Source organism: Danio aesculapii, chromosome 2 (genome assembly GCF_903798145.1).
Source record: "Danio aesculapii chromosome 2, fDanAes4.1, whole genome shotgun sequence".
Taxonomy (NCBI): domain Eukaryota; kingdom Metazoa; phylum Chordata; class Actinopteri; order Cypriniformes; family Danionidae; genus Danio; species Danio aesculapii.
Window position 1 is genome coordinate 23,386,016 of NC_079436.1, and position 23,742 is coordinate 23,409,757.

The following is a 23,742-nucleotide window of genomic DNA, read 5'->3' on the forward strand; positions in this document are numbered from 1 at the left end:
AATATTAAATCTTTGAATTGCCTTAAAAAACCTGTTTTTGTGTATATCAAATTTGTGTCTTTCATAGATAAATTTAAAATCAGATATTTAATCGAAGAAGAAAAATAAAGTTATTTCAAATAGATTTAACATGATTGCAACTATAATAAATGAAATAAATTGTCTTCTTCTATATTGCAGGTATTACATAAGTTAAATGTGTCAAAATAATTAATTTGAGAGTTTGTTGGATATACAATATGCAAAATCTTATATCTCTCTTATTTGATTAGATATGCAGACTTTTTATGGTAATAACCATGCTGTTTTCCAATCGTTTGATAGATCTGATGTCACATTTTCAATAAAAGAAAAACTCCATTCAATAAAACCTTTGGCATAGACTAATTGATTTTCACTCACTAAAAAAAGGAATGCTTTAAAAAATGCACATTACTCGGAGACAAACTCTTAATGACAGATTTGACTGGCAGAGGAAAACTTCATAAATTCATTTTTCAATAAGTTAAAAATACTATTCCTCTGTCAGCCATACCACTTAGTAATAAATTTAATCAATCAATAAATTTTCCATGAAATAAAAATATTGAAATATTCAAAGAATTTCTTTTATATTGGGAAAAATGGGGCACGTAACAGTTTGTTTGTAAAAATTAGAGAGGGAAACCCGCAATTTAGACAGGATGAAATTACGTTTTATAAGAAAATATAAACCACCTAATCTATTAAATAAAGTATTGGAAATATAGTTCCAAATCTAATTATTACTTTAGAGACATTTAACCAATTTTTAACCAATTAATTCTGAATGAACCAATTAAATCTTTGAAATTTAAAACTTCCAATTTAACCCTGAGCGCATGTTAGACAAGACAGATTTCCTGATGAAGGGGTATAGCTAGGTAATTCACTGAAAAACAAGGCAAACATTCAGCCAATGGTTAATCATTATCTGACTCCTTAAATTAAGATGGCTCCCAGTTCCAAAACAATTACCCTACATTGTAGTTTGCTACAATTATAGGGTATATTATACTACAATCTGGCAACGTGGGGGCGCAGTGGGTAGCGATGTCGCCTCACAGCAAGAAAGTTGCTGGTTCAAGTCCCCGCTTGGTCAGTTGCCATTTGCTCCGGTTTCCCCCACAAGTGCAAAGACATGCGCTATAGATGAATTGGGTAGGCTAAATTGTCTGTGGTGTATGTGTGTGAATGGGTGAATGGGTGTTTCCCAGTGAGGTGTTGCAGCTGGAAAGACATCCGCTGCGTAAAACATATGCTGCATAAGTTGGCGGTTCAGTCTGCTGTGGCGACCCCAGATTAATAAAGGGACTGAGCCGAAAATAAAATATTGAATGAATTATACTGCAATACCCGACAGTTTACTGAAGTAAAATCTAAAGTATACTACAGTATTACACTGTAAAAAAAACTGTTGATTAACAGTTTTCATATTTTGTGATTGACAAGTGTTTTCTGTTTATTTATGGTTGTGAATTGCATTATGGGATGTTGATCTCTGCTCTGTCGACATTTGATGTTGAAAATCAACTGTTAACAGTGAACTCTACAGTTTAACAAAGTGAATTTCATTGACATTTTTGTAGTTTGAAATATTATAATGTATAATAAATAGTATAGAAATAAGTCTGTAAAATAACCAGTTTATCACCAGGGTTTTGGACTGTAATAAACTACACCAACCCAGACAATATATCACTTTAAACTATAAAAAATTATAAGTTTTTTAAAAGGCTTTTCAAGGTTAAAAGTTTTTTGAAAAAAGATCAAGGTCTCATAATGCAATTCAAAAACATAAATAAACAGGGAGGAAAATTAAGAATAAAAACATGAATCACAAAATACAGAAAATTGCTAATTAATGGATATTTTCACAGTCTACAGTTTATCAGTTTGCTATAGTTGATACCAACTTAGGTATGCTGGAGCATACTATATTATATAAAGCAAAATACACTTTACATGACTGAAATATACCATAATGTTTATTATATATACTTGAGGTCAAAGTTATAAGCCCTCCTATGATTTTTTTTTAAGTGATATTTAATGGAGCAAGGAAATTTTCACAGTATTTCAAATATTTTTTATTCTGGAGAAAGTCTCATTTGTTTTATTTTGACTGGAATAAAAGCAGCTTGGAGGTGCAGTAGCGCATTGGGTAGCGATGTCGCCTCACAGCAAAAAGGTTGCTGGTTCAAGCCTCAGCTGGGTCAGCTGGTTCCCTCTGGGTGCTCTGGTTTCCCCCACAAGTCCAAAGACATGTGGTATAGGTGAACTAAATAAACTAAATTGGCTGTAGTGTATGTGTGTGAATGTGAGAGCGTATGGTTGTTTCCCAGTATTGGGTTGCAGCCTGAAGAGCATTCTCTGTGTAAAACATATGCTGTATAAGTTCATCCTGGCGGTTCATTCTGCTGTGGTGACCCCAGATGAATAAAGGGACTAAGCCGAAAAGAAAATGAATGAATGAATAAAAGCAGTTTGAAAAAACACTTTAAGGTTAATATTATTAGCCCCATCAAGCAATATTTTTTCAGTTGTCTTTACAGAGCTTTACACTTTTCAGTTGTCATTGTTATACAATGACTTGTCTAATTACACTAACTTGACTAACGGTAGTTAACTTTTTGGGGCACATTTTCTCTTGTGTAGACAGTTACTGAGGAGGAATCATTTCTCCTCAGTTCTCGACTGTAACTCTGCGTTATAACCGGTAGGTGGCGTAACGTGGCATAATTTTGGTCGCCTCCATGATTTTTTGACACGAGGAAGAACGTTTTCCGCCCAAGGCGGGGTCACCATCCCTGTTGGCAAAGTTTGGCTGTTGAGACTGAGAGCGGTCGGTGAGATCATCACAACTACATCGAGTATAAATACCGATCGGTCGTTTTCCAGCGCTCGCCGCCGTGTAAGCGTGCAGTGGGGCGTCCGGCTGTCGTTATCTGACCGCAGTCATGTCCGAGGACCCGAGCTCTCAACCTTGGTCCATCGACAAGGATGACTATGAGCTACAGGAGGTGATCGGTGAGCTAATCCACCACACATCAGCATCTCGATCAAATGTATGACAGAAAACAGAGAGTAAGGCGGCTGTGTTTGTATCGGTGTAGCCCTGATGATCTGTGTTCGTTCAGATCTCCATCAGTGATTGAGTCATTGCGCCTGGTAGATGTTCAGATGTGTTAGCCATGCTAACTAGCCTCCCGACATGCCAGCAGAGTGTAATTCTTGCGGCCAATGGCTGATTTACTGCTCAATTTGGCGATTTCAGTCTGCTGACACGTACGATACTGCTAATAAAAAGACGATGCTGCTTCATATACTGTTAATTTAACGCTAAACAGGCTGTTATTTGGATGAAAGTTTGATGTAAAATTAGAACTCCTGTCTATAACTTGACATAACCAGAGCTGTTTGTTTTGTCCAGGAATATTTGTGTTTGGTCTTTCAGCTCCCTTTGTCAAAGGAAGGTGTCACTGGGTTAAAGGAAAGAAAAACACAAATAAGTGTTTAATTTGACCAGAATATCCTAGACTAAATATAAATAGAGCTATAAGTCAGTTTGTAAATCAGCCATTCAGATTACAATTATGTTCACATCTTAATAAACATGGCATTAAATAGCTTTCATATAGGCATCATGGTTCTTACAGCTTAGTTTTTGGGGACTAGTTGCCTCAGAGATGCATCTTATTTTTCATTTAGTTTATCATAATTACTATAATGCTTGCTTCAAAAAAAAAAAAAAAAAACTAAACATAAATGTAAATCAAAATATAAATGCCTTAGACCTTAGCAATGTTATTGAAACTGTAACTAAAACTTAAAATAAAACATTCTCTTCATTGTACTGTTAGGAAAATGTAAATATCTCTCAGTGATGCATAACACTAACTGCATGATGGGCACATGATCCTCTGCAAATGCCATATGTTATAGTCATACATGCACACATCTACTTTTTTTATTTTATTTAAAACTTATATATTTTTATGCTTCCTTATATTTCTAGGGAGCGGAGCTACAGCGGTGGTACAGGCAGCTTATTGCAAACCCAGGAAGGAGAAGGTGGCCATTAAACGCATCAATCTTGAGAAATGCCAGACCAGCATGGATGAGCTCCTGGTAATGTCTTCTAACTGTGTATAACATAAGATACACCAACTGAAGGTATTTAATTTGGATGGAGACTGGCTTGATTGAACAGGGTATTCATGCAGATTAATTTAGTTGTCTGGCTCTCTTTAGAAACTCTTCTTACAAAGGATGATGTAAATGAGAGGAGGATACTGCTGTGTATATTGTTTTGCCATAAATCTTAAAATAAAGCATTGTAAAATGGCACAGCTATTACCTTTGAGGTAAAATGTTTAGATTTGTTTTATTGACATGACAATTGGTCTGGAAAACTTGTTTAAATTTTTTTGTGATTGAAAATCAGGGTTATTTCGCCTGTCCAAAGTTTCCTGAAATATACTTTTATGATATATATATATATATATATATATATATATATATATATATATATATATATATATATATATATATATATATATGTATATATATATATATGTATGTATGTATTATTATTATTATTTTTTTAATTTGAGTAAATGTGTCTGAATACATGGAATGCTTTTGCTCTTTATTTATTTATTTTTTTTTTTAGAAAAAAAGTTGTAAATGGCAATATTTTTAGCTTAAATTTGAAGCAAATGTTGTCATACTTATTTACTAATTAACATTTTTCTGACTCCCCAGAATGTGTACTATACATTACGTAAATGTTTTTTTGACAAAAACAGATCGGTTGAATCCCTTGGTATTTCAGTAATTGATCACATTCTGCAGGCATTCGTGAAAACTGCAGAGGTTGAGGTGAACTTAACAAAGCAACCACAGCGATTTAAGTTGTCTGTAAGCACTACAGACTGTCTGACAACATTTCAGTTTCAGAAATGAAGTTAAGCAATGCATCTCTGATTCTGGGTCTGTCCAGTTCACCTCAGTTAATGATCTTTTAGTCAAACGGCAGGGTCATGATGTAACTCTGGTCATGTGCAAGGCGGCCACATGTCTGTCAATCAGCAGAGGATTAAACTGGCACAGACTCAAGGAAAGACTTTTCGGGTTTGTGATTAAACTGTCCTATGAGACAACATTAGCTAACTGCAGTTCCTTCTATACAGCAAAATCTGTGTTTGAATAATGCAGGATTAGTTAACATCAGTTTATTTTGTTATATGCTTGTAGTAAAAGGGCTAGTTCTCCTAGAAGTGGAAAAACTACTCAGCATTTATTCGAATTCCAAAGCTTTGAGGTTTTAAAAATCTTTAGCACAAAATAAGATATTTTGAAAAATGCTGGTAACCGGTAACCATTGACTAATAGCATGACTCCAGACTACAATCTGCAATCATTTTGTAAACATTTTTCTTGTTTGTGAGACAAATGGTTTTTAGAGGTTGCACTGGTTCAACTGCAAGATTTTCATGTAATTGTATGTAAATGCATAGGTGGTTATATGCCACAGCCATATCACCCTGCAGCCAAAGACCGGTTACTCACTGAAGCTAGGCAGGGCTGAGCCTGGTCAGTACCTGGAAGGGAGACCACATGGGAAAACTAGGTTGCTGTTGGAAGTGGTGTTAGTGAGGCCAGCAGGGAGTGCTCAACCTGTGGTCTGTGTGAGTCTTAATGCCCCAGTATAGTGAAGCGGACACTATACTGTCAGTGGGCGCTGTCTTTCGAATGAAACGTTAACCTAAGGTCCTGACTCTCTGTGGTCATTATAAATCTCATGGCACTTCTCGTAAAGAGTAGGGTTGTAAACCCGGTGTCCTAGCCAAATTCCCTCCATCAGCCTCCCAATCATCCTCATCCACCAAATCGGCTCTATCACTGTCTGTCCACTCCACCTATAGCTGGTGTGTGGTGAGCGCTCTGGTGCCGTTGTCCTGTGGCTGCCGTCGCATAATCCAAGTGGATGCTGCACACTGGTGGTGTTGTAGAGAGACCCCCGTCATGATTGTAAAGCGGTTTGGGTGTATGGCCAAGCATGATGAAAGCGCTATATAAATACACACATTACATTAAATGCTTGTCTAATTACACTTATGTTCACATGTGCACTTATTTTGTCATTCCTATTAAAATCATATTGGAGTGTTTACATGAGATCATGTCCATTCTTAGTCTCTCCACGTTAGTCTCTCTTGTTTACTGGCTTTTATTTCTGATTTTATATATATATATATACACACAGATATATATACATATACACACACATATATGAAATATTGTTGCCACTGCTGAAAGTAGGAGCTTTTTGAGCTTCAGCTATCAACTTTTGTGTTCACTGCAAAAAAAAAAAAATTTTGTTCTATGCATCATTTGGTCTGTGAAATCACCAATGTTTGTATGAACGGTCTCTTTAAGTATATCTATTCAGCAAATACCTGTGCTCTTTTTACCCCCTTTGTAATCTGTAAGATAAAACTCATTTATGGCCACATCTTGAAGTAATTTGACCCCTAGAAGGTTGCGGTAGTGCAGTCAGGGGTGATCTGAATGGGATCTTTTGTTTGTCGTTATGCAATTACTTCCCATTATTGGCTTTCATAATCCAGCGTTTAGTTTTAAACGTTTCCTGCTTTGTGCTTCCTAACATCATCTTTCCTCAATTTAATTATTTTTTCTGTCTTGTTTATTTTTAGAAAGAGATCCAGGCAATGAGCCAGTGCCATCACCCAAATATAGTGTCTTATTACACCTCCTTTGTGGTCAAGGATGAGCTTTGGCTGGTCATGAAGTTGCTCAGTGGCGGTCAGTTTGCCTAAATGCATGTGCTGAATAAATAATAGCAACCAATGTCTTTTTTTTTTTTTTTTTTTAAAGTAAACTACTGCATAATGCATTATCTTTCCGCTTATGTCTGTTTTCAGGCTCAGTGCTTGATTTTATTAAGTACATCATTTCCAAAGGGGAGCACAAATCGGGTGTGATGGACGAGCCCAGCATTGCCACTATACTAAAAGAGGTGCTAGAAGGTCTTGAATATCTGCACAAAAATGGTCAGATTCACAGGTAGCTGAATTTATAAGTTTGTGTGTTTTATTTTCTGTTGAGTCATTGAGCATTACACTCATTTGTCCTTGTCTCTGTGTAGGGATGTGAAGGCTGGAAATATTCTTTTAGGAGAGGACGGCTCTGTTCAGATTGCAGGTAGAGTTTCACTGTCAATGCATTTTTTTTCAGGCCATGTTATTGACAACTGCGTGGCTTAATGGTAGGGATTAGATCTAGTGAATTTATTTATTTATTTTTTTTAAGAAGTGCTAAATGTTCTTCTTTGAGTGTACTTATTTTCAGAAAATAATTAGGGTAAAATTTCATTGTTAGGAGGAGAAAGAAATTCATAAGTTGCGTTAGTGTAAGTCAGTTTTTACACTTAAATTTTTAATAATACTATTAAAATAAGTCCTAAATAATTTCTGTTAAGCCCTGCACACACTGAGATTTCAACCACGTTTTGTCATTTGAGACAAATTTGAGAAATCCTAAAAGATTCCTGAAATCCTAAGCTAAAATCTGTGGTCTTTGATCATTGGTTTGACATGTTCACAGACAGCTGCAGTTCTGGCAGTGTCAGAAGATTTCAAACACTTTCCTGCAGTGTGACTACAGCTGCGATGAGCGTCAATCCAAGAACCAATAGGGGCTCCGAATTTGATGAAGCAACCCATGCGACAATTCAATTGACCGCGGGGAAATGTCAAAACAGTTTTTTTCTTCCTGGTTTTATTATTGAGACATGCTGTGTGCAAAATTGCCGCTACAGATTGTTTATGTTTGCTGCGAGGAATCATTTTAGAACGTGCGATAGTGATGGAGGATGGAGTTTTTTTTTCTGACATTGTCTGACGTTATGATGGCTGAGATCTTAGTGTGACATGGGAGCCATGTTCGTGCAGTCTGACATACTACAATCATTCAGGATTATATAAAAAAAAAAAAAAATCGCACCGTGTGAGCCGGCCTTTAGTTTGCTCACATTACATTTTTTCAAGATGAAGGTGGCAATTTGTACATTTTTAATTTTAGTTTGAAACCCTTTATTTAATGTTTTATGAAATGCAAGTCAACGACTACAATCACTTTCAGTAAAAAAAATCTATTAAATAAGCAGTATTATTCTTTATTTTTAATTTGTTATTGATTATGAAAGGAAAGATGCAAATAACATACAAAACAAATGCAATGGAAGTAAAAAAAGAAAGAAATAGTAACATCTATTTAGCATCATAAAATCAATCGAGCAAATTATACCTTCTTTTGTTGTTTGTGTTATTTTCTTTCATTGCTTTTGGTTCTTAATAACGCCCTTTATCTTATTTAACGATTCAACATTTGCCAAACCTCTTCCACACCTTTTCTCTTTAATATTCTTTTTGTAAAAATACATAAACACTGAAACATCAGCAAAGTCTTTTCATCTGAAAACATATGCAAAAAAATAAATGAAAACTATTGTGTAGGACTCCACGATACTAAAAAAAATGCGCATTCCAATATTTTTCAGTGATATACATTGCGATATGAAATAAATTTCACCAGATGGATTGAATAACTCTTTTTCTGAAGATTTCACTATTTCAGAATGTTTGGGGTGAATTTATAGTGTAGCGCATCAGCATAAATTATTAATGAACGTTTAACTAGGTTTTTAGTTGGTAGAAAAAAAACACAAATGAGAGAGAAGAATGTCTCATATTTCTCTGGTAATTCTTAATGCCAGTTGGACACAGATATTCAAAAATCTGATTTGAAATGACACTTGGCAGTCTTCACTATAAAAGTTTAATTTAATCAGTCTTCGTTAAAGCAACAAATGTTATTGTTTCTTGTGCCTGAATGCTTTAAACTCATTTGATGCTTTTAACAGAAAAAACTAAACCAATTCAGTTTGTTTATTTCTATAGCACTTTTACAATGTAGATTGTGTCAAAGCAGCTTAACAAAGAGGTTCTAGTAAATTGAAACTCAGTCAGTCCAGTTGTTCCAAGTTGATGTTGAGTTTAGTTCAGTGTGGTTAAATGCAAATGCAATAAATAATCTTTAAATTCACAATAGGTAAACTTTGCCATTAATCTACAAGCTTCTAGTTGACCATAAGCCATACTTTACATTGCAGTTCCTACGATATCAATGCTGAAACGTTACTCTTTTAGAAATCTATTGTATCTAATGTTTAGTGACCATGAGTCAGGAGTTTGCTAAATTTGTCCTTTTTTCTTCCTGAAGACTTCGGTGTTAGTGCCTTTTTAGCAACTGGTGGAGACATGACTAGAAACAAAGTGAGGAAGACATTTGTTGGAACTCCATGCTGGATGGCTCCTGAGGTCATGGAGCAGGTTCGTGTTGTCCTACTCGTTTCTTTGTCTGTTGCAGCATAAATTTCGTAAAAACAAAACCCCTTTTGTTATGTGATGCTATAATATGTTTGTTCACTCGCAGGTTAGGGGTTATGATTTCAAAGCTGATTTATGGAGCTTTGGGATTACGGCGATTGAGCTGGCAACCGGAGCTGCTCCATATCACAAATATCCTCCGATGAAGGTGAGCGTTTGTGTTCAATTAACAGAAAGTCAGTCAACCAGTTGAGTCAATTGAGTAAACATGAAATGATTCTTTTGTCACAGTCAATCGGTTTTTGGATATATGCCTAAAACAAGGTTGGAGATCAGTTAAATTGGTAAAACAGGGTATCTGCGGAGTCTTAAAGTCTTAAAATGTCTTAAATTTAAAAAAGCAAAAATTTAGGCCTTAGACTTAAAATCACTGAAAGACTGTGTTGTAGGTCTTAAATTGTTTTAAAAGCGTCTTAATCGTCATATGTTCATGTAAAGCTTCCCAAACGATCAACATCCATCCAATCACTAACGTTCTATTTCAATAAAAGTTTTACCAAAAGTTTATTTATTTACTGTTTATATATCTCCAGTTAGGCATGGGCTGGTATAAGATTCTGACGGTATGATAACCTTGGATAAAAAAAATATTGTGGTTTCACGGTATTGTAATTACTGCTCTAAAATATTATTTTTTAATATTATCTAAATAATATTTAAATAATATTTTTGGAACAGTAGCTTTTTGATGTCGATGGTCCTTTTCAGCTGGATATACTTTTGCCCTAAAAAACAAAGTAGTTGTAAAAAAACACGGAAATAATAAAAAAAGCTTACATATATCGCAGGAACAGTATAACATAGTTTTGGCGGTTTTAAAACCTTGACTTTTCCTGCGGAAAACGGTTATCGTCACATGCCTATTATCAATATGGTTTAATATATATTTTGGATGTTTTAACTAGGCCATTAGAAAAAATCCTTGGCTATTAGCCTCGTTTATGGCTGAAATTTAATTCATAATGGTTTTAAAAGGTCTAAAAATCTTAAATTTGACTTGATGAAACCTGTAGAAACCCGTAAAAGGTATTAATTTATATAAATGAAATGTATAAGATATAATTGGCTTAATTGAAACTAATTATGCTAATTAGGTCTGTCACCATCATAATTTTTATGCATCAAACTATCAAATTACCTGTTTAATTCAGCATAAACCTAATGAGTTTAGTTTAGAAACAGTTAAATAGGTCATTATTTTTAACGGTGTAAAAATCATGTTTACTCTATTTTACATTTTTGGTATTTTAAATATTCCTTGTTTGTTCAATGAAAATTATTGTCCACATTGCATACTAGAAAACTTGAATATGAGCTGAAATTGAATGTATTTCATATTTACTAAAATGTGATGTATTTTATACATCAAATTAAATGGATAAGCGCAAAAATTTATTATATATTTTATTTTTATATTTTGTTAAATAATTCAATATAATTATCATAGCTAAATAAGCCTGTAATTCTCTCTTTTAATGTTTTGAATATATTTTAAGTTAATATATTTATATAAAAATGAAAGAAAATGGTGGTAACATTTGAAGTTATGTGGTGTGGGATTCTTATTATCTTTGAATCAATGTTCATTTTTAGGCTTTAAAAAATAGAAAAGCTTTATTCTGTGTCCTGTAAGAAGCATAAATGCTGAGAACAAAGGTGTTTCTGACAATACCTGAAGGTTTTGGCTAAAGTTTTTCTACAGTTCTGGTTTTATTTTATTTGCTTACTTTCTTTTCTGCCTTTTTTTGGTGTAGGTTCTCATGTTAACCCTGCAGAACGACCCTCCGTGTTTAGAGACTGGAGTTACAGACAAAGAGATGGTTAAAAAGTATGGGAAATCTTTCCGGAAGATGATCTCCTTGTGCCTCCAGAAGGATCCAGAAAAACGGTACTGCATTTATTTCCTGAAGTTGTGTTTAGAGTCGAATCTTTACTCCAAAATGTCAAATATTGTCTTTATTAATATTAATAATTTTTAACAGGCCTACAGCTGCTGAACTCTTGAAACACAAGTTCTTCACAAAAGCCAAGGTGAGACGCTGTATCCTCAAGTCTTAAAATGACAGAGAATTGCTGGTGGTGACACATTATATTCCCATATCTAGGATCATATTGCTGCATACTGATTGCTGCTTCCAGCGAGGCTATTTTTATTTAGTTTGGCTGCATTTGTTGTCGCCTAAACATTGCCAGATCCCTGGTCCAGTATGCTTAGTTTACTGTAACAAATACTGTGGATTAGAGTTTCTAAAGGCCATTTCCTGCTCATGGGATACAGGCCATTTTGTAACAAACGCTGTGCTGCCTCAGCAGACTGTCTTTCCTATGGGCTCAGTGGCTGTAAACAGAGTCCTGTACAGGACTGCAGTGATGCATTACCGCCCACAGAGGATGCTGTCTCTCCTAAATCTCATATCTATTTTTTTAGAATGGCTTTAGAAGGTTTGCATTTTATTTCCAAAGTATTGAATATGCAAAATAGTTTGTAATGATTAGATTTATGACGCATTGTCTGTTTATAAGTATGCAATTATTCGATTTGTCCACTGGCTTGCTGTGAATTAAAAATTTTAATTCTCAAAAATCCTTTACAGAACACTGATTACTTGAAAGAAAAACTGCTGGAAAGGGCACCTACAATAGGAGAGAGATCAAGGAAGGTGTGTGACAGATTTACTTGATATTATGTTTGACTGAGGAATTGCAGTAGTTGTGCTTCAAGCTAGGGGTTTTTTTGTGTGTGTTTAAAGGTGCGGAGGGTCCCGGGCTCCAGTGGTCGGCTCCACAAGACTGAGGACGGAGAGTGGGAATGGAGTGATGATGAGCTGGATGTGGAGAGTGAGGAAGGAAAGGCAGCAGTGGCCGCTTTACGGGTAAAAACGTAACTTCTACACTTGTTATGTTTCCATCCACCCATTTATATGCGCATTTTGGAACAGCACGTTAAAAATGCTTAATGGAATCGCCAAGATGTGCATCAATTTTGAAAATATACCACATAAAATAACACTGAGGATGAATTTTTTATACAATAAGAAAAAAATTGCATAAACTATGATTGAGCAGCCATGGCCAAATGGTAAGAGAGTTGGACTTGGGATCCAAAGTTTGCAGGTTCGAGATCCAGCACCAGCAGGGATTGTGGGTGGAAAGATTGAATAAATATCCACCTTAGTAGCATGGCTTAAGTGATTCCCTGGAGCAAGGCACCGAACCCCCAACTGCTCCCTGGGCAACCCACTTCTCCAGATGTGTGTTCATGGGTCTAAGTCGGTTTGGATAAAAGTGTATGCTTGGATAAAAGTGTATTACGATGGAAAATTTACTGAATATATGCCAGCCTTAAATTGAAGAAGTCATGCGATTTTGTTTTGAAATCATGTGATGACAAAAATGGCAATAATGGATAAACTAGTGGGCCAACCACATTGTAAAACATCTGAAATGTCTCTGAAAAGTGCTTCAGTATTATTACCACCAGAATTTTCTTGAGCAGTTGTGCTCCCAAAGAGCGTCTCATGCCTCCCAAAGCAATCACACGTTCATTGCGTTTCATCCTCTGAGGTGCAAGTCATTACATAAGAAATAAAAGCTTTTCATATCATCAATTTGCCACCAGTTTATCAGGAAGTGATGATTTTGTTCTCTTTGACTCATTGCGTGGAAACAGTGATTTATTCGCTAATGTTTTATGCGATATTTATATTTATGCGTTTTTTTTGTTTACGTTTAATTAGCGTCTTTGGGTGGAAATGTAAGTTTTGTTGCCTAAATTTTGTTTTATGGAATTGGATAAATCATTTTTTTGAAATTATTGTTTGAATGATCTATTCCTAGTCACCAAGAGTGAAGGAGGAGGCGGTGCCGAATGCAGAGGTGAGAGTTCACTACTTCATACTTTTTGAATCCCCACAAAAATAGGTGGAAGAGAATCGAACTTCTGCTTCTTTGCAGATCTTTCCTGCTGAATCGTCCGGTTTCCTGCAACCAGCAGCTGTAGGTCAGCCTGAAGTGCCACATGCTGCAGATGACACGGCCACGATATCAGCCTCTCAGGTCAGAATCTACATTTCAGTCTCTTGTGGGGCAACACTGTCATCAGTGAATAACTGAACAACTGCAACTAGTTCATAAATTGACTTTTTAGGTCTTCAAATTTGTGTTTCTACAGGCTGTTGGTGGACCAACTACGACGGGGCAGGACTCGGCCAAAATCCCCATTAGCCTGGTCCTTAGATTAAGGTAGATTATAGAACTTTTTGTATAGGCACCGCAGTGTAATGCAGTCAGAGTGATTAGGCTTCAACTGCATTTATTATAATGTGCTTTGCAGATACATGTTTTGCATGTGTGATGGCTTAATTGAACACTTGCCATCATGGATGATATTTTTGGTCATTAAAGGGCCATGAAACGTCTCTCTTTCAGTTCAAGTCTACCTCAGAATGTTTTCAAAAAATGCTTATTAATGGGCGTGCAGCTCTGTGAGCAAAGGGAGGAGTGGACATGGCCGGCAGAGCAGAGGAAAAAAAAAAAAGGGAAGCGAACAACTGTTGTCAGTTGGCTCACAAAATTAGACGCAAGCTGTGAGAAGACGCATGATTTTATAGTTTAAAAGGTAAAATGCAAAGAAATAAACAGTAATTTAATGCCCTGCTACATATGATATTCTTAATTTCATATAAACATAACTACAATTTGTTATATCATTATAAAGATAACCATGTAAACACTATAAATAAGGAGTTCTCTCCTTCTGAATCTCTGGGATTGAATGCAGGCACAGTGGATTGCAGTGCGGCAGGTTTATTGTCCTGTCTAGTACAACCATTAGCACTGCAGGTAATCTCGAGGTTTTTAAACATAGGCAAACAAGGCAGCATGGATAAAGGTGATGTGTCTGAATGGTAACGAACTCCACTGATAAAAGACAAAGTCCGCCATTCTCCAATTTTCGTACAGCTCTCCAGACAAATGTACCTGCTGCAAACCAACAGATTTGCTGTATCGGCCCTGACACCATCGCGGGGAAACGCATGCAACAAACCCCCTGAATAAGACTCTTCATGAACAGCTATATATTGCTTGCCATGCCCGGACGTGGTCTCACCCAGTCATTGGTTCTCACAGCTTGGCAGGTCTGCCTTGCCTTAATGTTTGCATGTGCTCTCATGAAAAATTAAGAAGCAGGGTCTTCTCATAGAAAACTCCGCTATGGATAATAATGAGAAACTGACGTGTCATCACTCCACTAGCAGATTTGCGCAACGTCACTGATTTTAAATTTTTTTTTTATTTTTTTAAATTTTTTGATCCTGCCCCAAAAATTATGTTAAACCCGAAAGATGAAATTAGCTGACACAAACTCAAAATTATCCAGTTTTCCCCACAATTAAAGCTGACGGGTGCTAGCGTCGTCTTAACTGATGTAATCATGGACAAATATAAGATTTTTCAGATTTTTTTTTTTTTTTTTTTTTTACCGAGTCATTGTTTACAATGTTGTCAAACAACATTTATGAATATTTAACAATAAACTATGCATTCAAGAGATTAGATCGGAAAAACTAATTTATCCAATAAACAGCCTTCGTGTGAGTTATATTTTTTAAAAAGCTCAATTTGAATGCATGATTTTATATTACAATTTAATTAGCTGTCAATTCAGAATTGTGAATAATTAATCAGAATTAATTCTGTTCAGATATTTATGAAAAAAAATGGGGAAATGTTATTTTATAAAAGTTGTATTGGTTGCAGTAAAATTTACAGCACATTTCAGATGGATAAGAAAAAACTTGATATTTCAGTAAATCTGTTTCAGTAATTCGATATTAAGATGGATAAGATGCTCATTTTGGCAACACAAATATTTCAGTTTATCGCCAAAAAAGACAGGTTATTATTGATATGTAAAGTTTTTTCTCATTCGTTTAAATGCAGTATATAATACAAATCTTAAAACGTATTTTTAAAAAAACGAAATTGGAAATTCTGTTGTGTTGCTATGGCTCCTTGCTGATATATTGAAGAAATAAAATTACTAAAATGGAAATAATAATAATAATAATGGAAAATTAAAAAAACAACAATATAAACTACTAAATCATAACAAAATAACTAAAACATAAGTTGAAATATAAATTATATTAAAAGATCGCTGCTGATATCTCAAGTTTTATATTTTGTTTTTCAACAGGAATACAAAGAAAGAGCTGAACGATATCAGATTTGAGTTCATGCCAGGCAGAGGTTTGTGCATTTTACGTACTGTCTGACTGTCTGTGCTTCTTCCTAAGAAGACTTCATTTCACAAAGATTGAACAATTTTGAAACTTTGTTTTTGACATAAATTGTTTTTTTTTGGTAATGCTCTGTCCATCTAGACACAGCAGATGGAGTGTCTCAGGAGCTTGTATCTGCTGGACTGGTGGATGGGAGAGATCTAGTCATTGGTAAGTTTGGATTAATTAAATTTACCAGCTTAGATACCAGTGCATATATACGTTTAATAATATTATAGTTTGACTTTAAAATGAAATTCCCGCTTCATAGTAAAGTACAAAAGTGTTATTAACTCTAATCCATTTCTTTAGTTGCAGCCAATTTACAGAAGATTGTTGATGATCCACAAACCCACAAAAATGTCACTTTTAAGCTGGTAAGTTTGTTGGTTAAAGTTGGTGACCTGGTATTGTTTTCACAAAACATCTTGTCTTACCTCTGAAAGTTCTCATTAATAGTTTTAAATGATTTTAGCTAGGAGTTTTCTCTTAAAATCACGTCACAAAGCTGCTGAGACTAACTTTTCTAATCAATAGACGTTTTAAGGCAAGAGTAAGGACAGTTTTGCAGAACAGGAATGCATAGACATCATTAACATTTCATCCAACAACACATGAGAACAATACAAACAATGATCCAACATACAAAATTAAGAGAAACTGTGTTCCCTGCTTTCGATGTTTTAGACCTTAAAAAAAAAACTACTTCCAGTGGTATGAATTAATGTTAATATGTTTCTTTTCTTTTTTTAATTGATTGAGTAAATGTTTCTTAATGCTTTAAAATATTTTTAAATCCTTTGAAAAGAAATATTGGCATTTAAAAAAACATATTTTGACAATTTAATTTATCTTTATATATATAAATATAAATAGAATCAAGATGTCTAACCATATCGGAATCATGAAAAGCTTTGTGGTCAAATGCTTTTAAATGTTTTCTTTCAAAGGCAGAAATAAAAACAACAGAAGCAGCCATATTAGGATTGTTTGTGGTTTGGTCTTTGTGACTTAGAAGTCCTTATCTCTATTTATAATGTTTCACTGATTTAAGAGCTAGTTTTAGCACTTTGTGAATACTTTTACAGCAAAAATTCTAAATGAGAGTCCTAAATTTAGCACGCTCACACCCATTATTTTTAAGATTTTCTTCTAAATCTGCAAGTTAGGAGCTATGTTTTGAGAATTTTCATCACTGAGGTGTTTTATATTTGGCATCATATTTATCTTCCCTTCAGGCATCAGGAGTGGACAGCTCTGAAATTCCAGACGACGTTAAACTCATGGGATTTGCTCAGCTGAGTATAAGTTAAAACCTAGTATTACCAGCAAATGGAAAGAAAAGAAAAAACCCAGACTTGTTTGCACACCAGTGCATTGTAAATGCTTTCATTGGCCTAAAGAAACCACTACTGCCAAAGAGACAGAAGGAACCTGACACCACATAGGATTAACAAATGTTAAATAGGACTGCATTCGAGTTCTTTATAGGAGCGCACCTCAGATGTTTACAGTATTCATGTATGTTTCGTTTTCTGTTGCTTTAAACATTTGCACAATCTGAACCAACTCCTAATACTGGTAGATGTCAAAAGAATGCCTTACTTTCGATAGAACTACTGAATTTACAACTGTAGGTAGACGGTAGCTGTGAAAATGAATGTGTGATCGACTGTGTGTGTTTTCAGCTATGTTGCCTCAATGGAGGCTGGAGGGCAGGATTGCCATTCAATAGCATTTAAGGGTGCATGTCGTCGGCAGCCTATAAAGTCAGCTGTTCAGTGCACTGTTCTGCAATGTGCTCCGTCATCAACACCGTATGGTTTTCCACATTAAACACGGGAGCCACGTCACACACACCTCACAGTTACACGTTTGGGCTGCTCTCTCACTATTGGGATTACATTCCCATCATTTTGCATGGGCTAAAGCCAGACTGCATGAATGATGTTTTGACTTAAGAAATGCTGATCATTTTGCTCTCGGTTAATTTGTGAAAACAGAAGATGGGAGAAGAAACGACTTTATTTAATTAATCAAATCCATCTTTCTTTTTAAAGATATAAATGCTGTTCTTTAGGAAAATGACTGAAATTCTCTGGAAATCGTGTTTTAATTCAATACATTGGAAAACAGATATAGTTATATGCAATTTTGTGGACTGAGCATTTGTTTTATTTACATGCATATCTATTACGTGTAGCGGCAGCTGTTTGGATAGAGTTCAAGAAATAGATTTACCGTTTATTTGAAGGATTTACCAGTGCTTGCGAGGTAGCAAAAGGTTAGTGTCACCGTTTTTGGTCAAATAAATTGATCTTGGTTAAATAGTTTCAATATGAAATATTTCAGTCTTCAGACCAGCATGACAAGGGTTTGTTGACCCGAAACATTACATTTTACAACTTTTAGTGGTCATAGAGGATTTATTTAGTTTTTGCATTACTTTGAATGTTCATCTGGCGTACCTGTTACAGATCTTGGTGTGTAAGGGGATTACATAATTTCTGATTTGGCAGTTAAATTTCTCAGTATTCATTTTTTTCTATATTTTGCTATAGAGTGCATTAGATCTTGCTGAATTTTAGATTTGCTGTTTTTCACATTCATTTTAAATCTATTAAAACCCATTGTTTTTTTTTTAAATGATCTTAAAGTGTCATAAGTTATGAACCTAACAAAGCAGCTATGAGGATGAATCACAGCAATGTTACAAACTTTGAATTATTTGAAGAGTATATGAAAGTCTGACTAAAATACAAAGTTAGAAGACTGTACTTAGCAGCTTTAATGATAAAAAACAAAACAAAACTACAGTCCCATAATGCACAAATAACATAAATTAAATTGAGTAGGTAAATATAAATCCATTCATATTGTATCTGTAGAAACAACCTTTTATTTTATTGCAAAATATGCAAATAAGTATTTGTAGAGTGTAAAGAGTTTGACTGTGTGTAACTTGCAATGCTGCTTGGAAGTGGGCGGAGTTAAAGCTATCTTTTGACCTGCTCTGATTTATGGAATGTTGTGCACATTATTATGGGTAATATAGTTTGTTTAAAAATAAGTTGGTTTGACGTATACCAATAGTCTCAAACCTAATACCTGGATGGCCGCAGCTCTGCGTAGTTTAGTTCCAAACACCTCCAACTCACACCTGCTTAATAGTCTATAGTAGTCTTGAACACCTTGATTAGGATCAGCAATGTTTGCTGTTTATCCTTTTTGGAAAATGGAGTAAACTGGGCAGTAGCTGGTTAAAGTGAGTCTATAAAATCACTAGCCTGCCTAAACCAGACATTGGCCAGTCTAAAATGACAGATTTGACTCTTTAATCTAACAGATTAGACTGCACTGTAAAAAAATACTGAGTTCTAATTCCTTTATGTAGTCTCAACACAAATCGATTAAGTTTGCTTAAATGTTTTAAGTTTAGTCCAATTAAATTTGTAAAAACAATTAAGTTGTTAAGTATTTTGAGCAGGTAGCAAAAAGTCTTTTTTTTCAGTGTAGGGTTGGAGCAAAACTGCAGAGCTGCGGCCCTCCAAGAATCGAGTTTGAGACCTGTGATGTATACAGTCGATTAACCTCTGAGCTCACAACATCAAAGGTCTTCAAAGGTTTAGCACTTTTATTTTTTATCAACCTAAATCTTTTTAGGGTTAATTAATTCTTTTGTAATCCAACTATTGCACTCTATTAAGTAGAATATTTTAAATTAGGGCTTTAAATTACTCCTAAAGCTGATCCATCTGATGTCTTCATCTGATCCATTTTTAAAGGTGGGACGGATGTAAACTTAATTTCCTGAGATATTCCATCTTGATTAATTGATAAATTTAGCGACATTTGTGTCTAAAAAATAGAGCATCTGATTATTTCAGTTATTGTTAGGTTAGTGACTATATGTTTCAAACAGCACAATTTCAGTCACAAACCTAATTTATACATTTCTCAGGCTGGAACCTTCATTGGAATCAAAACGCTGTACACCTGTAATTACATTCATTCGAGAAGTTAAACTGCTAAATTGTGTATTTGCTGACCTTGCAAGTGCTGATAATGAATAAAGTGAAGACTTGTGAAAAGACTCACTGACCAGCAAGAAATACAAGGAAAGTGACTTTAGGACCCGTCCGGTGTCCAAATGATCTTGGCAATAGGATCCTATGAATTTGAAGTTCTGTGTTTGTAATATATGAAGTCCATTACACATTCGTCTTGCTTAATATCATTCGTCTCAGCTGTAGACTTGTGTCAGATTCCATGTATATATCAGAAAATGTGTTCACATGCATAAAAAATAAAATAAGTAGCGTGATCTTATTGCCAGTAGTCTTGGCAGTATGAGATTTTTTTTTTTTAAACCGTTTTGCTGGACTTTTACTATTTTGTCGTCTTTATCATACGAAGGATACACTCCATCTCACTTAATTTTAAACTTTTTTTTTTTTACAATTATTTTATCTCCTCGGCTTCCGACCAATAGTTAATTTGAAAGTGTTTTTAAAACCGATAAATTGTAGACACAGTGATTCACACTTGTGTGTATGTGCAAATGACTGTTGAATTACTTTATTTTAAATATACTTGGTGTAAATTCAACGATGAATGTGGGTGGAGCATCAACAAATACTTCAACGAGAAAAAAAGTCATGTAAATAATCAAGTTGGTGTCGTTTATATATAAAATAAACAGTATACATACGGTTCACAGTTGGCCTTTCTATGGAGTGGACATGGTGGTTTGTCTTATGTCTTTTTGTTTGTTGGCTTCTCTGTTCAGTCAAAAAAAAAAACTTGGCGCAAAGGGTGTCATTATTAAAAATGTATCCCTTAAAATATTACATTAGCATGACTTGAAAGTAGTTTTTTTTAATGTACTTATTTCTTAGTCAACAGTCGAGGGCTATTATTTTCAAACATTTCAGTTTCTGCCTTGCTGTCTTTGTTTTCTTGTTGTTGTTGAAGTGGTTGGTTGGATTATTTGAAGGAATGCTTGTGGTATGTATGTTTTATGTGTGTTTTTTGTGGTTAAATGGGCTCATAACAGTGGCATGCAACCTTGCTATCGTTACTATGATTTTTTTCCCTTTTCTTTAGACACCTTAAGTGGACTGTAAAGGCAAAGCCTAAACACAAAATTTAGGTTTCTTTGATTGTCAAAATGACTGTCGGCACTTTCCAGATTCTCAAAAACATCTTCAAATATTTCTTTTAAAACACTTGTATCATTTTCGTTCTCACCTTGGTGATATGAACGTATTTTTTTCACATGTGTGTAAGTGGTTGACCCTCTTCTGGAAATCATTGGAAGTACTTCAACAGAAAACCTTCATAAAGAACATTCTTTGTTTCTCATTTGTGTGAGCTCTTCAGATTGATGCATCCCGATTTGTTACATGTTTCTCTCTGGTGATGTTTCTGTTGCATGGAAGCTTGATTCAGTATTGGAATAAAAAAAAAAATATTGAGTCAATTCTGAATATAAAATTCTGGGTTTCTGAGAAACTATTGATGTGCAAATTTGAGACTTTTCCAAAAGTAATTTAGTTTATTATTATATTTTCATTGTCATTATATAGTTAACTTCATTGTTTTATGATCCTGCACTTTTTCCCCTGAGATTTGAGGGGAATTCTAAAGATAAAATCTGAATTATGAGACCCTATTAAAAGTCCCAACCTATAGGTAATAAAATAGAAACAAAATTGCAGGATGGAAGTTAAAAATAATATAATATAAAATATAAAAATATAAAATATAATTTTAAGTCTCACAATTATGATTATTTTAATGTAATTTGGGCTTTTTCCTCAGAATTCTTTGTCAATTTCTCGCAACTTTGTCTTTTTAAGCCCTCAGATTTATGAGTTTGCTTTGCAATTTTGACTTTTTCTGTTTCAGAATTGCGAGTTTATTGTTAAACAGTTCTTAAATTCAGAGTTTTAATGAGTAGAGACATTTGCAAGCCTGTAAACTTGCAATTTCAAGATGTAACATTTCAGTTCTGAGGACGCTCAAATTCTAAAATGTAAATTGAGATGTAATTGCAGCATTTAAAGGAAAATTAAAAACAGAGGTTTAAACTTCCTAAGTTGTTTTTCCTCAGAATTCTGCATTTACATCTTGCAATTCTGACTTCTTATGAGCTCAGAATTAAGGAGAATTGAGAACTCAATGAAATTGAAAGATACTTTTTTTTTTTTTATTCCCTGGTGGAACAAGCATCTATAGTGTTGAAGTGAGTTGTATAAGATCATTCCACCCTTCTGTTCTGTCTGAAGGGCTCCTGCATTTTCACACAAGCACATGTATGCAGGTCTTTCATAGAGTTATTGGCTACATTTTTGTGGAATATTTATAGGTTTTCAATCCAAAGTTTTTTGTTTTTTAATGTGTGTCTTTATTTTATTGAACTGCAAGGAATGAACAGCAACGAAGGTATTACTTTCGCACTCAGTATGGCATTTGTGAAGGACAATGGTAGAACACTGTAAAGTATTTCACTTCTTGGGATTTTCAGTGCATGTGTACCCAATTATTTTTAATAATAATCAATAAAGAATGAAACAATGAAATTTCCCCTGCAAGCTTGTCTATGAATTATGTAATGATGTTAAAGTGCTTCATCATCCCTAACAGCCCTTTGTGGCATTTCTCCAGTTTACTGCTCTGTTATTATATTGTTGAGTTACACATTACACTTTTTGTCAGCACTTTTTTTTTATTAGTTTTTATACTCTAGATCAAGAGTGGTTCAAGTTTTATCTATTTACAGTGTTCAAGTTCCTATTTACAGTGTTCTAGTACAGGGCTCAAGTTTTATCTATTTACAGTGCATCCGGAAAGTATTCATAGCGCTTCACTTTTTCCACATTTTTTTGTTACAGCCTTATTCCAATTAAATTAATTCATTTCCTAAAAATTCTACACACAATACCCCATAATGACAATGTTGATTTTTTTGAATGATTTTTTGAAATTGTTGCAAATTTATTACAAATAAAAAAGCTGAAAAATCACATGTACATAAGTACATGGCAGCACCTTTGGCAGCAATTACAGCCTCAAGTCTTTTGGTATATGATGCCACAAGCTTGGCACGCCTGTCTTTGGGAATTTTTGCCCATTCCTTTTTGCAGTACCTCGCTTTGAGTCATTGTCCTGCTGAAAGATAAACCGTTGCCCCAGTCTGAGGTCAAGAGCTCTCTGAAGCAGGTTTCCATTCAGGATGTCTCTGTACATTGCGGCATTCATCTTTCCCTCCATCCCGATTAGTCTTCCAGTTCCTGCTGCTGAAAAACGTACCCACAGCATGATGCTGCCACCACCATGCTTCACTGTAGGGATGGTATTAGCCTGGTGACAAGTGGTCTTTGGTTTTCTCCAAACGTAACGCCTGATATTCACTCCAAAGAGTTCAATTTTAATCTCATCAGACCAGAGAATTTTGTTTTTTTATGGTCTGAGAGTCCTTTAGATGCCTTTTGGCAAATTCCAGGTGGGGAGTGGCTTCCGTCTGGCTACTCTACCATACAGGCCTGATTGGTGGATTGCTGCACAGATGGTTGTCCTTCTATAAGGTTCTCCTCTCTATACAGAAGAAAGCTGGAGCTCAGACAGTGTGACCATCGGGTTTTTCATCACCTCCCTAACTTAGGCCCTTCTCCCTCGATCACTCAGCTTAGATGGCTGGCCAGCTCTAGGAAGAGTCCTAGTGGTTCCCAGTATCTTCCACTTACGTATGATGGAGGCCACTGTGCTCATTGGAACTTTCAGAGCAGCAGAAATTTTTCTGTAACCTTCTCTCGGAGGTCTACAGACAATTCCTTTGTCTTCATACTTGGTTTGTGCTTTGAATGTGGTTTTATTGTGTGTTTTATTAAAAATATTCATGGTTTTATTGTGTGTAGAATCGAGGAAATAAATGAATTGAATCTATTTTGGAATAAGGCTGT

General features: G+C 34.9%; 1 protein-coding gene across 1 annotated transcript; it reads left to right on the forward strand.

Moving 5' to 3' along the window:
* The first annotated feature begins 2,803 nt into the window (after positions 1 to 2,803).
* oxsr1a (oxidative stress responsive kinase 1a) lies at positions 2,804 to 22,365 on the forward strand. The gene is made up of 18 exons (XM_056475311.1): positions 2,804 to 3,048; positions 4,037 to 4,149; positions 6,741 to 6,849; positions 6,969 to 7,110; positions 7,193 to 7,248; positions 9,328 to 9,437; positions 9,541 to 9,642; positions 11,249 to 11,382; positions 11,477 to 11,525; positions 12,089 to 12,154; positions 12,245 to 12,367; positions 13,332 to 13,370; positions 13,449 to 13,550; positions 13,666 to 13,736; positions 15,694 to 15,746; positions 15,881 to 15,949; positions 16,091 to 16,155; positions 17,017 to 22,365. Exons 1-18 carry the CDS (start codon positions 2,979 to 2,981, stop codon positions 17,089 to 17,091), a joined length of 1,548 nt encoding a protein of 515 aa, XP_056331286.1. The 5' UTR covers positions 2,804 to 2,978; the 3' UTR covers positions 17,092 to 22,365.
* The last annotated feature ends 1,377 nt before the right edge of the window (positions 22,366 to 23,742 follow it).